At 40.9% G+C, this 13110-nt stretch overlaps 1 protein-coding gene across 2 annotated transcripts in view; it reads right to left on the bottom strand.

The window, feature by feature from the left end:
• The window catches only part of FCHSD2 (FCH and double SH3 domains 2), a 299421-nt gene extending 287120 nt beyond the window's left edge, over positions 1 to 12301 (bottom strand). For both annotated transcript variants that reach the window (XM_082845563.1, XM_082845564.1), the window contains exons 1-2: positions 11882 to 12301; positions 10010 to 10107 (exon numbers count right to left, since the gene is read on the bottom strand). In XM_082845563.1, the coding sequence (XP_082701689.1) occupies positions 10010 to 10107; positions 11882 to 11902 (119 nt within the window). In that variant the 5' untranslated portion in view covers positions 11903 to 12301. The remainder of the gene's footprint in view (positions 1 to 10009; positions 10108 to 11881) is intronic.
• Between the last annotated feature and the right edge of the window lie 809 nt (positions 12302 to 13110).

The following is a 13110-nucleotide window of genomic DNA, read 5'->3' as shown; positions in this document are numbered from 1 at the left end:
ATAAAGACACTTTCAGATAAGTGAAAGCTAAGAGAACTGCCACCAGCAGAATTGCACTAGAAATGCTGAAGAAAGTTCTTCAACTGAAACGGAAATGACACCAGATGGAAACTCAAACCTATGTATTGGTCTCAAGAAGGGAAGAGAGTCAAAACTGGTAAATATAAAAGTTTTTTTCCTTCTCTTAATCTGTTTAAAAGATAACTGTGTTTAAAGCAAAACTAACATTGTACTATGAGGTTTATAAAGTATGCAGCACAAAGTCTGGGATGGAGTAATTAGAACTGGACTGTTGTAAGTGTCTTATGTGGCATGGTATAATATTAACTCAAGGTGTACAATGAGTGATTAAAGATGCATGGTGTAACACCTAAAACACCACTTGAAAAATAAAAAGATATAGCTAAAAATGCAAGAGAAGCAAATGGAATACCAAAAATATTCAATTAGGTCAATACAGCTGAGAAAACTAGTATATAAAATACCTCTAGAGTAAAACAGATGAAAGAATTCCCCATGGAGAAAGTTGGCTAATAATGCAAAATACATTTTACCATAGAAACAATATGTTAAATGATGACTTTGATATAAAACCTTTGAATAAAGTTAACTAAAATAAAATTTGAGCTGGACATCAATCTAACCACCCAATATGTTTGCTTGTTTGGAGACAAAACAATTCCACAACACACAAAGAAAAGAACATAGTAATACACAGAGCCTGTTTCCCCAACTCTGAACAACAACCAGCTTGAGACCAATCATTTTATGAAGTTTGTGAATCAAGTATTCTTAATACTTGGTATATATTAGAAATAAACTGTAAAGTCTATTAATGATGAAAATAACTTCACTAAAAACTAACTAAAAGCCAAAAATGACATTTTAGCATCAACTAATATAAATTCTTATAGTATGTTATCTTTAACAGACAAGCAATAAAATATTCACCAATACTGAATCATTTAATTTTAGTTTTAAGAGTAGATAATATTCACATAGTTCCAAATTCAAAACTTACCAAAAAGGGTATACAATAAAAAGTCTCTGCCTCTCGCCCCCTTCTCCAGCTACCAATGGGGGGAAAACAAATAACACTAAAATATAATCAAGGGATATATATTCCCAGTTGTTTCCTGTGGGACCACAGACATGGTAACACTTTACATAACACCAGAAATAACATTTTCTTTTTGAATTGGGATTATTTCAAAGTTCACAAAACAGAAAATATCTGGATGACAAGACACTCATACATGAATGCCAAAAAGGAGATCAAATGGAATGTTAAAGCATGACCAAGGAATACTGTGAGGAAACAATAAAATGAAATAAAAATATCAGCTAAGATTCTATTAAGTTAGTCCTGACCAACACATGACAGGAAATCTGCAGCAATGGAACAAACTACAGGGTTGCGTTTCTGTGCCTAGTTCCCAAATTAGTCACTGAAGAGCCAACAGCACAAACCGGACTTTCTAACTCCTGCTTATGCATCAGATCATTCCTGAAGATTGACACCAACAAAACAGACAGCATCTGTGGGATTCAAATGAACATTCGAAGAATTTACAAAGAAAAACATCAACTTATCACCACAGGCCTCCTCAGGTAAAAGGCTTCATTCTCTACACTTTCATGACAGAATTGCCAATCCTCAATTTCTAGGAGTAATTCTAGCTCTTATTTGTCCTTCCCTGCTTTCAGTTTAGCCGCTTTACTACTTATTAACATTTTCACCTGAGAAGTAAAAGGAGTTCAGCAAAAATGAAACTACCTGGAGGGCCCTTAGACCACGATTTCCCCAAATTATCAGAAAACCAGAAGTGGCAAGATATTTAAACACTCTTAAGTATTCTTAACAGGAGAATCCTAAGAGGCCATTGGCCTACTGGCCCATTACCTACGGTAAATACAAAAACCTACTCCCAACCTAAGACACTGAACTTAAAAGCAGTTGAAAGGAGGGGATACAAATGGTTTCTAAGGAGTCTCTTATTCCCAATCTGCTTGGGACAAGTGAAATTCTAGCTATATCTTTCATAATCTAAAGTCAACACACTTTTTACACTTTTATGGGAAACACTAGGAGTAAATTAGAAATGGGTCCCTGTGGCAAACAGGGCAAACAGTAACGTGGAAAAGCCATATTACTGCAACCAATACCTATTTCTTACTGGCAAAGACCACCTCTCCAAGAAGGTAATCACATTCCCAGCCTCCTTTGCAGCTAGGCTGCAGGGGCATATGAAGCAAACTCAGCCAATGAGATACAAGGGAAAGTCTTCTGGGATAATTTCTGGTAGAAACTGTCTTCCCTAGTAGAAGGAAAGGAGGGAAGGTAAAGAGGGAAATTTTGCATGAGGGGAAACTGCACTTCCTTTCTCTTTTTCCACCTCATGTTGTACGAGAATAGCATGCTTGGAACTGTGTATGCCATCCAGCAATCATAAGGAGAATCATTATCAACACACAGAAAGATGGAAGGTACCTAAGGCTGCTGAACTTAGTGAAGAAAATTCTTTGGTATTACTTGAACAGTTTATCTTCGAGGTTCATTACATTTTTTAACCCACAGGTTAACTCTTTACAGGATAAGTAAGTCAAAGACCATAATTTCTGAACAGATATTCTCAATTACTTAACAAAATTACAGTCCACATGCATCTGTTGAGCATCTACTATGTTCCACACACTATGCAAGAAAGCTTTTATGTGCATTACTTTAATTATCAAAATAGCCCCATAAGGTATTATAATTATCATTATTTTACAGATAAGAAATATGAGGCTCACTAAAGTTTAAGTAACTTGTGGTTACTTGTGGCCAAATTCACATAATTAATAAAGATTAACAACTAGGATTCGTACCCAGGTTGTATATCTCTAAGCTGGTACTCATTCCAGTAGCTGTGACCAGCTGCCCTACCACTCAGATCATCTTCACCACCTCTCATACGTATATACTTGGGTGTGGCTCAAAAGACCAAATCAAAGAAAAGGGCACATAAAAATTCTTCAATACTTCTGTTTTTAACCCAAGTGGTTGGTAACTTTCATTATTACTCCTTAGTTTAATTCCATATGACTCTGTTTAAAAAATTCTCCCTCTCATGATTTACATCAAGTTCTAATTTGAAAGAATACTGGATTGAGAAACAATGATTGCTGAATGAATGAAAAAGACCAGGGTACAGCACCTGACCTGCTACTTCCAATTTTCATCATATCTAAAACTCCACCGATTGCAAGTCACATTATGTTCCACTAAGAAAAAAGGCTGCCATTTTATACTTATTAAAAGAGCTCTTTTAAACTTTGTTAGATTTTTAAAAAATATTTATTTATTTATTTATTTGGCTGTGCTGGGTCTTCGTTGCGACATGCTGGATCTTTTAGTTGTAGTGTGCGAGATCTTTAGCTGTGGCATGTGGGATCTAGTTCCCTGACCAGGGATCAAACCCGGGCCCCCTGCATTGGGAGCATGGAGCCACTGGACCAACAGGGAAGTCCCCATTAATTAGATTTTTAGCATGTATTACTCTTGTGCACAATTTTTAAAAGGTAAATGAATAAATTGGTGCATAAACTGGTCACACTCAGGCTCCAACTCTTCTGAATCACTTTTGAATCAGTCATTACTGTTTTTCCACACAGTATCATCCTCTGTGCCATCAAAAGCCTGGGTGGGGGGCTTCCCTGGTGGCACAGTGGTTAAGAATCCACCTGCCAATGCAGGGGACACAGGTCCAAGCCCTGGCCCAGGAAGATCCCACATGCCGCAGAACAACTAAACCTTGTGCCACAGCTACTGAGCCTGCGTTCTAGGGCCCACGAGCCACAACTACTGAGCCCACATGCCACAACTACAGAAGCCCTCATGCCTAGAGCCCGAGCTCTGCAATAAGAGAAGCCACTGCAATGAGAAGCCCGTGCACCGCAACGAAGAGTAGCCCCGCTCGCCGCAACTAGAGAAAGCTGTGCGCAGCAATGAAGACCCAATGCAGCCAAAAATAATAAATAAATAAATAAATTTATTTATTTTACAAAAGCCTGGGTGATCCAACATTTGTATTCAAACCATTATCTCTGGGATTTTCTTCCAAGCCTGCTGCTAACTACTCTGCAAGTTCTGTGCACGAAGAGACAAGGACAAACACATCACAACCAAAAGCAACTGTAAGATGTAACCGGATTTCAGAAATATAAGAATGTAAAAAAAAAATGTGCTTCTTAGAATTAATAAAACACAATAACTTATTTTGTTACCTTGTATAAGACAACATCCTATAGCTACCAATGGTGAATATCTACCATGCTTGGCATTTCACCTAACTCATTTAACTTTTACAGAAAAGCAAAAAGGTAAGCATTAACCTTGTTTTACATACATGAAATATGAGGCTCAGAGAACCTTAGTAACTTGTCCTAGATTATCCAGCATTAGTGACAGAGCTGAGTTTCAATCTCTGATCTATCTTCAAAGTCCTTATTCCTTTCACCACTTCATTGGTTCTCAAAATTTAGGGCACATAAGAATTACCTCAGGTGATTCTTCCACAGAGTGGGAAAAATATTGCAAATACTGCACATATTTGCAAATCATATAGCTGATAAGATAAATATTTAAAGAACTTTTACAACTCAATAAGAAAAAGACAAATAACCCAATTAAAAAATGGGCAAAGGATTTGAATAGACATTTCTCCAAAGAAGATATGCAAATAGCCATTAAGCACACAAAAAAATGCTCAACTTCATAAGCTATTAGGGAAATGCAAATCAAAGCTACAATATGATACCACTTCACACCTACTAGAATGGCTATAATCAAAAGACAGACAATAACAAACACTGGTAAAAATGTTTAGAAACTGGAACCTTCATACATTATAGCTAGCGGGAATATAAAATGGTACAGCCATTTTGGAAAACAGTTTGAAAAGTTCCTCAGAAAGTCAAACATACCGTTACCATATGACCCAACAATTCCACTACTAGGTATATACCTAAGATAAATGAAAACATAAGTCCACAGAAAAATTTGCTCAAAGGAACATTATTCATAATAGCAAAAAAGTCCATCAACTGAGGAACAGATTAATAAAACGTGGTATATCCATACAGTGGAATATTATTCTGCAATAAAAAAGGAATGAAGTATTGATGCTATAACGTGGATGAAAGTTGAAAATATTATGCTAAGTAAAAGCCAGTCACCAAAGACCACATATTGTATGATTCCATTTATATAGATTCTGCTTCTACAGAGAGCGAAAGTAATAATTGCTTAAGGCTGGAAAAGGTGATGGGAAGTGACTGTTAATAGGTAGTTTCCTGTAGGAGGGACAAAAATGTTCTAAAGTTAAAGTATCGTGATGGTTGTAAAACCCTATGAATATACAAAAAAACTTTAAATGGGTTAATTGGATGGCAAGTGAATTAGATCTCAATAAACCTGTTTTAAAAAAAACCCTCTAGACCAGATTACCTCTACGTTTCCCTTTTAGACATAAAGGTCTCTGAGACAATGAAAAAAAGTCTCAGAGCTTCCATCAACAGACTTCAGAATCCAATCCCCAGTGACTCCCATGAACCTACAGTTTAGAGAAGGCAACATATAGTATAGCAATTCCTCACTTGAGGTCACTAGACCTCCAGATGTCTGCAAAGAAAGGACAAATGCTTCTTGAGCCAGGTTAAATTTTTCAGAAAAACTGTGAGAAACCACACATACCCTCAACCTGCTCTGAGGTAAAGTTTAAGTATCTTTGCTTTTGGCTGGACTCATGTTACTAGTTTTAAAATACTGACTCAAAGCTGACTGACAGCTCAGTATATGAAAAGTGAAAAATAAAACAAAAATGTACTTTTTGATATACTTTTTGATATGCAAAATGTTTCCAAAAATGGGAGCCATGATGAGTTCCTTGGTTAGAAGCTTGGGAAATACAGATATAGGGGAAAGTACACTAGCCTAGAAATTAGGAGAAATAACTGAAGAGTCCACCTCAATATGATTCACTTCCTATCAACTGTCTCGGTTTCCATTTTCATCTATAAAATCAGCAAACATCACAGTATCCACCTGACTCTAAAATTCTATGACTTTTCAATATTATATAATGACCTAAAAATGTCTGCTAAGAAGGTAATTCTTTATATTCTGCATCCCTGCAAAGAACTTTCTTTACTGACTCGAGTTAGCACATCATAAGAATAAACAAGAAATACATTATATTAATACACAACACATAGGCTCTAGTATTTAGAAACTTATTTATAAGTGGCCCTAGAAAGCAAAGAGAGAATAAAAAATAATAAACGAAAAAGAAAGTAAAGTATGCTAGTCTACTGCTGATAGCAAAAGTCAACAGGAAACACTTCAGTATAAAAATCTCCCCAAAGCATGGAATGTCCCTGATTAACAACAAATAAGTTATCTTTCCTTCTCATACTTTACTCCAACACACCAGCTTCTACATGCACCCCTGGAACTCAAATGAACTGAAGAAAGGGAAGAGAGCAAAGGAAAAAAACTATATCATAACTGATCTCCTTTCAAAATTCCAGAAGATGAGAAGGGGGGAGGGGAGTGGGAACTAGCCATAACCCAGAATAAAATTTTCCTATTTACAGCTTAATGTGTTGTGGTCTTTTTTTTTTTTTTTAACTTTTTTTAAAGTCAAAACATTTCTCTCTGCTTACTTACTTCTTTATGTCAAGAATTAAACGTATTTGCACTTTGAGGGGTGAATTCATACTAATTTAAATTGAGCATAACACTGGTGGGGGGTGCATCAGTGAGAAGGAGAGCTATTTGTGGGATTTTGGGAAGGAAGGTGGTGAGAGCCTCAAAAAAGGAAAAGCAGGCAAGATGCTTTACAACATAATACATATAAAAATCCAAGTTCAGAGATTTCTAATGAATTTTTTTAAAAGGTCATTCCACTTGCTAAGACAAATCAACAAAGCCAGACCACTTCCTCCTCAAGGAATTAAAGTTATGAATATTGAGAGTAAAAATTTTCAATTTCCAATTCAGTATTACCATTGGGGGGGGAGCAAATCAGAAACCTAAACTCATGTTTTAGGAGGTAATACAGTATTCTGTTCACAACTATATAGGAATAAAGGGATTCATCCCATTTATTTAATACAAAGAAAAACACACTGACTCCTTTAAAATAATAAAGAATCCATGAATCCTTGGAGCACCAACAGTCTCTGTATTTACATATTATATATAAATACAGATATACTCTACATCAAATAGCCACAGTACATTTTAAAGTGCCTACATGAATCAAATTAAAACACAAGCTCAACAGACACCACTACAGCCCCCTACAAACAGAGCTTATAAAATATCTCACTTAAACACAAATAAGCTGCATGTAAATATAACCAGTTACATTCATTTAACAATTCTGCCAGCTGTTTACAAAGGGTACAAATATACAAAAATGAATAAGACTTAGCCTCTGACTTCAAGGAATTCACATGAGGGGGGAAGCCAGAAGCATGCACAAAATCAAAATTCTTTGAGATCACAGAGAAGATCAAACTTGCAAACTTAGTGGTAACCAGAATTTGTCAGATGAAAATTAGGAGGGCACAAAAGCATGAATGTCGAGAATACAATTAGATAACCAGAAGTCCTAAGTGGCCAGGGCAGGGGGAATAAGGAGAAAGGATATGCATGGGCATGAAATGGTAATAACTAAGCCAGTAAATGAAGCTTGTAGCTTGTACCTAGGTTGCAAAGGGCCACATGTGCTATGACAAAGTGTTTGGTCTTTATCCTGAAGACCACAGAGAACCTGATACGTAATAAACGGTTATTAGAGGGACTTCCCTGGTGGTGCAGTGGTTAAGAATCTGCCTGCCGGGTGGGAGGGAGAGAGATGCAAGAGGGAAGCGATATGGGGACATATGTACATGTACAACTGATTCACTTTGTTATAAAGCAGAAACTGGCACACCATTGTAAAGCAATTATACTCTAATAAAGATGTTAAAAAAAAAAAAAAGAATCTGCCTGCCAGTGCAGGGGACACGTGTAAGCTCTGGTCCAGGAAGATCCCACATGCCACAGAGCAACTAAGCCCGTGCACCACAACTACTGAGCCTGCGCTCTAGAGCCCGTGAGCCATAACTACGGAGCCCACATGCCACAACTACTGAAGCCCACGAGCCTAGAGCCCATGCTCCACAACAAGAGAAGCCACCACAATGAGAAGCCCGGGCACTGCAAAGAGTAGCCCCTGCTCGCCACAACTAAAGAAAGCCCATGCACAGCAACGAAGACCCAACGCAGCCAAAAATAATAATAATTAATTAATTAATTTTTAAAAAAAGAAAATAAATAAATAAACAATTATTAGAAAGTTAACTGGTAACAACGTGGAAAACAGATTTAAAAGGAGAGATTGGGAGGTGGAAGATATGAGAACACTACAGTAATAATTAGGATATTACCGCAACAACGCTAGTGAAATGTGATGAAGTCAGAAATAATACAAACAACTAAACAGTAGCAACAGGAGCAGCAATCTACATCAACTTAGCAGTGACGTGTCCATACGGCTGACCATAAGTCAAGGTACAAGCAACAGGGGAAACAGAGAATATGCAAAGAAGAGGTCTTTTGAACATAATCAAAAGGACTTAATGACTACTGACTATCCGTACGTCACAGAGGATCTTTACTTACAAACGAATTTTGCCTTCCTAAACTACTAAAATATAAAATACCTTCATTCACTTAATAAATATTAAAAGGTTAATTCGTAACCATATGAAAAGTTTCAGGTGTCTTGCACAGGAATTATTTAAGTCTAAAAATTTCCCTGTGTCCACAAGAAAAACAAAGAAACAAATGCAGAATTAAAATAGAGTAGTTTTCACCTGAAACTAACACAACATTGTTAATCACCTATACGCCAATATAAAATTAAAAGTTAAAAAAAAATAGAGTAGTTTTCAGTCAGAAAACAATGATCTTGGTATATCGAAGTTTGGATGAGTCTAAATTAATATGCCTTAGAAACCCTGAAAAGATATGTAAATAGTAGAAATATTAATTTAGTATCTAAATTAAATATGGGGGGGAAAAAGGAACTCTAAGTAAAAATCTTTGGGCTACGAACAATTCAGCTATCCAAACACATATAGTTTTATTATAATAACATATAGTTAATATTTTTCATGAAACCAACATGAGGTTGTGCACCACAGGAAAAAATAAGTAATTGATGAGGCTTACAGACCCAATTCCAATTTAATAAATGTATTAATAAAGGGAAATAATTGCAGCAACTCTGTTTCAACATGCAAATCATTTTCCTTTACAAAAATGTTTGTTGAACTGTCAGTTTGTATTATAGGATTGTTAAAACAGTGGTGTTTCTTTCAATAAAATGAGTCATGATTACTTCTATAAAGAAAGACATTGACTTTCACAAGGCTGGCAAGATGTCTTATCTTTTTAATTCGAAGTTATCTTGAATAGGGATACAAGTCACTTTAATGATAAAATATGATAAACACATTTCCCACTAAATTTAATGTTCAAAGACAAAGTTATATTTATCATGTTCTAATAATCATCTGAGATTGACTGGCTCACCCCCAGATATTAACCATTAACCATGTGTCAGTTTAAAATTCCACGTGAAATCGTTAAGGTCAATAAATGTAGAAAGAAATTTAGCAGAAAAATTATTTAAATAAGAATTTCTATTTCAGTGATTATAATCTGACTGATAAATTTGTAAGAACCTTGTTTTTTCATAATAGTATGTGTAGGTTATAGGTTTCTCCACTAAAGGAAAAAAGTTTGTATTGTGTTAATTCCAGTTATAATTTCTAGCTGAGTCAAAGCTCTAACAGCCTTAAAGCAGGAAATCCAAAAGGAAATTCCATCATCAGTTCCTGGGGCTTGGTAATGCAAAGGTTGTTTGAAATAGAGATACAGAAATTCTCAAACTATTTACTATAACCTTACCTCATATCTTCAAGCAAATCACATTCTGCTTGATGTTTGGCTTGAAGTTTTGTCATCTGCTCAACTTGAATGTTTTTCAGTTCTTGTGTAACTTTCACCTAAAATATACCATATATTTATGAGGCCTTACTGCAACTTTAACAATAAAAAAATTACTTAAGGAAAATACGAAATACTTGTCAGAATATATAACTCTTACTTGCCTTTCCCCTGAGGACCATAAACCCATTATTAGCCACATAATTTTGTTTACTGCAGATAATTAATGAAAAAACTAGCTAAAACAACCTGAAGCAGAGGCTAAATGAAAGTACACGAGTATAAAAATTACAGATTAAAGAGGTGCAAAATAAACTGCCAGTCATTTCATTTCATGTACAAGCTCAATACATATCCAGGTCTTTAAAAGCGTCTGTCTTCTATTTCTTCCAAAAAGGATACAAAGACATTAAAACATCAGGAGAGGTGAGCAGAGTGTAGATGGGAGAAGTGGGCATAAGAATGCCTAGATATCTCATGACCGAAACTTACACAATCATGAAATTATATGCATGAATCAACTACTTAAATTATTCCATAATGGCTACGAGAAGCACACTCTCAGGATGATGCCCTCGACTTGCTGGACAGCACATCAAATCACAATCTCTTTCTCACAAAGGAGAAAGCAAAAGTGACCTTCCAGCATATGCAGTGCTTTTAAGCCACCACAGCAAGCCGGTCCCCGTGGCGTTTCCACTTCAAACAGCTAGAACAGTATATGCAAACCGGCCAGTGCCTCGCCCGCCAGGCCGGGATCCAGGTTACAGTGGGCCTGGAACCCCCATGGCCGAAGCAGGGCCACTGGAGGGGTAAGTGTACGTGTGTGAAAGAAAAACACTCACTTAACCGGAGAACCCGGGTTAAGAAAGAGAAAAAAGAGGGAGCAGACACGAATGAGTTAGGCATTCAGCAAATGTTTGCCCACAAGGGGAGGATAGAACAGCCTCCTCCACCCAGAGGAGACACTCAGTAACCATCTGCAGGATTGAAAAGACAAGGACACAGCCTCAGTCCCTGGGAAAACTGGGAGGGGGACATTGAAACAGTTCTGGAAAGGCGAAGCGGGGAAGCTGCTGACAAGCCCGGAGCACCCGTCACTCCGTCACTCCCACCCGAAGCCTAGATCACGGCTCACACGCCAAGCACGGCCCGGTTCTCTCTCTCCTGGGGACAGAACCACCACCTTCCTCGCCCCCTAGTCGGAGGGGCGGGGCAGGAATGGGGAAGAGAAAGACAGAACCGCTCAATGCTTAATTTCTTGTTTTCCCTTGGGGTGGGGGTGACTATTGCGACTTCTCTTCGGTCGCCCCGTGGGAAAAGCGAGCCAAACATTAAGGCTAGGCTGGAAACAAATTCCCTGTAAATTTGCCAATGGGGGAGGGTGGCGACAAGCGGGCGGAGGGCTCAAACCTGGTGCAGACTAAACAATCACACAAGCAAAAGGCTCTGCAAGCTGCAGGGGCTCCCCCGCCTCCCCTCGGTGCAGCCCCGAGAAAGCACTTTGCAGAGAGCAGCACTGCCATGCGCGCTCGCTCTCTCTCACACACACATAACACATACACACACGCACACCCGAAACTCTTGTGAAATGTCTGGGGATGGGGGGGTCTACCGAGCGGTGGAGGGGATGAGCCCTGGCCGCCCCTCCGACGCGAAGGCACCAAACACGCGCGCCCCCCGCCAGGAACCGGCGGCAACTCAGTGACAAGCCCGAGACGACGGCGGTCACGGCCCCTTGCGCAAAGGGGGAGGGGGCGCAGTAGTCGCCCCAGCCGCGTTCCTTGTACGCATCCCCCCCAAAACCTCAAAGACCCCCAGCTGCATTCTCACCTTCCTCGGCGGCGGCTGCATGATGCTGAAGGGACATCAATCTTCCTCCGACGGCGGCGTGAGCGAGGAGGGGAGGAGGAGGGCCAAGAGGAGAAGGCCGCCCAGCGAGCGGGGTGTGCTTGTGTGTTTAAGGAGAGCCTGAGAACGAGGACTCGCCCCGGAGGGAGCAAGGCCGGCGGATAGCAGGACAACCGGGTCCGAGGGTGAGTGTGAAGAGAAGGAGGAGAAGCGCCGAGAAGGCCTGGGCTCCGGCGGCCCTGGGGGTGTGTGAGGCAAGGAGGCGGAGACCGCGAGGGGGCGGGGGCCCGGGTGCGGGGGCGCAGGCTCTCCCAGCTCGCCGAGCGGCTCTTGAGGAGCACCCCAGTCGTCCGGTTCCCTGCCCGCCGCGGCTATACACCCGCCGCCGATTCCGCGGCTCCTCAGACGCGGCCCCCCCCGCCCCCACTCAGGCAGCCTGGCCCTCGCTGGGCCCAACACCCCCGCCCGGCCGGGGGAGGTGGAAGGCGGCGCCGCACTCTCCGCTTGGGTTCCTCCACTCAGGCCGCGGGAATTTCCGGCCCCAGCGCGTGGCGCAGCGCCCCACTCCGGCGGCGGAGGGAATAGCTTAGGCCAGAGCTGGGTTCGAGGGGCCGGGCCTGGCTGCAGGGAGGGAGCGTGGCCGCGGCGCGGAGCTCCGTATCGCGGCGGGGGACGGGGGGAGCTAACGGATCGGTCGGCGAATGAAAGGGGTAAAAATGCTACCGCAGCACGAAAATCCCCCCGTTCTCTCCGAGAATGGCACGTTCCAAACGCCTCCTGTTGTCCCTCCCCCACAGTGGGAGCCAGCTGGGGGCTTCCCGCGCGCTTTCCCGCCAGCCGCGGCGCGCGCCCCCGGTTGGGGGCGCGCACGTGGGCGGGAGAGGGCTTTGCGCCGACGCACGCGCATAAGGCGCTCCTGCGGGATAGTGTGTGTGTGTGTGTGTGTGTGTGTGTGTGTGTGTGTGTGTGTGTGTGTGTGTGTGTGTGTGTGTGTGTGTGTGATAATGGGGGGACAGTAGGAGAGTCCCGTTTTTTGCTTCTCTGTCCTCCAACACCCCTCTCCCCTCGGGCGGATGAGCCTGGCCGATCTAGGCACCAAGGAGCGAGCGTGGACTAGTCCTTTCGCGGCGGCCGAGGGTGCCTGGCTTGAGGGAGGGCGTCTAGTTGCCCTGCAAAGAAAAAATCGGTTCCCTGCTACAGGGCGTCCAAGT

Source organism: Leucopleurus acutus (assembly GCF_964270905.1).
Source record: "Leucopleurus acutus genome assembly, chromosome: 8".
NCBI classification, from domain to species: domain Eukaryota; kingdom Metazoa; phylum Chordata; class Mammalia; order Artiodactyla; family Delphinidae; genus Leucopleurus; species Leucopleurus acutus.
This window is presented reverse-complemented; position numbering and strand designations above follow the sequence as displayed.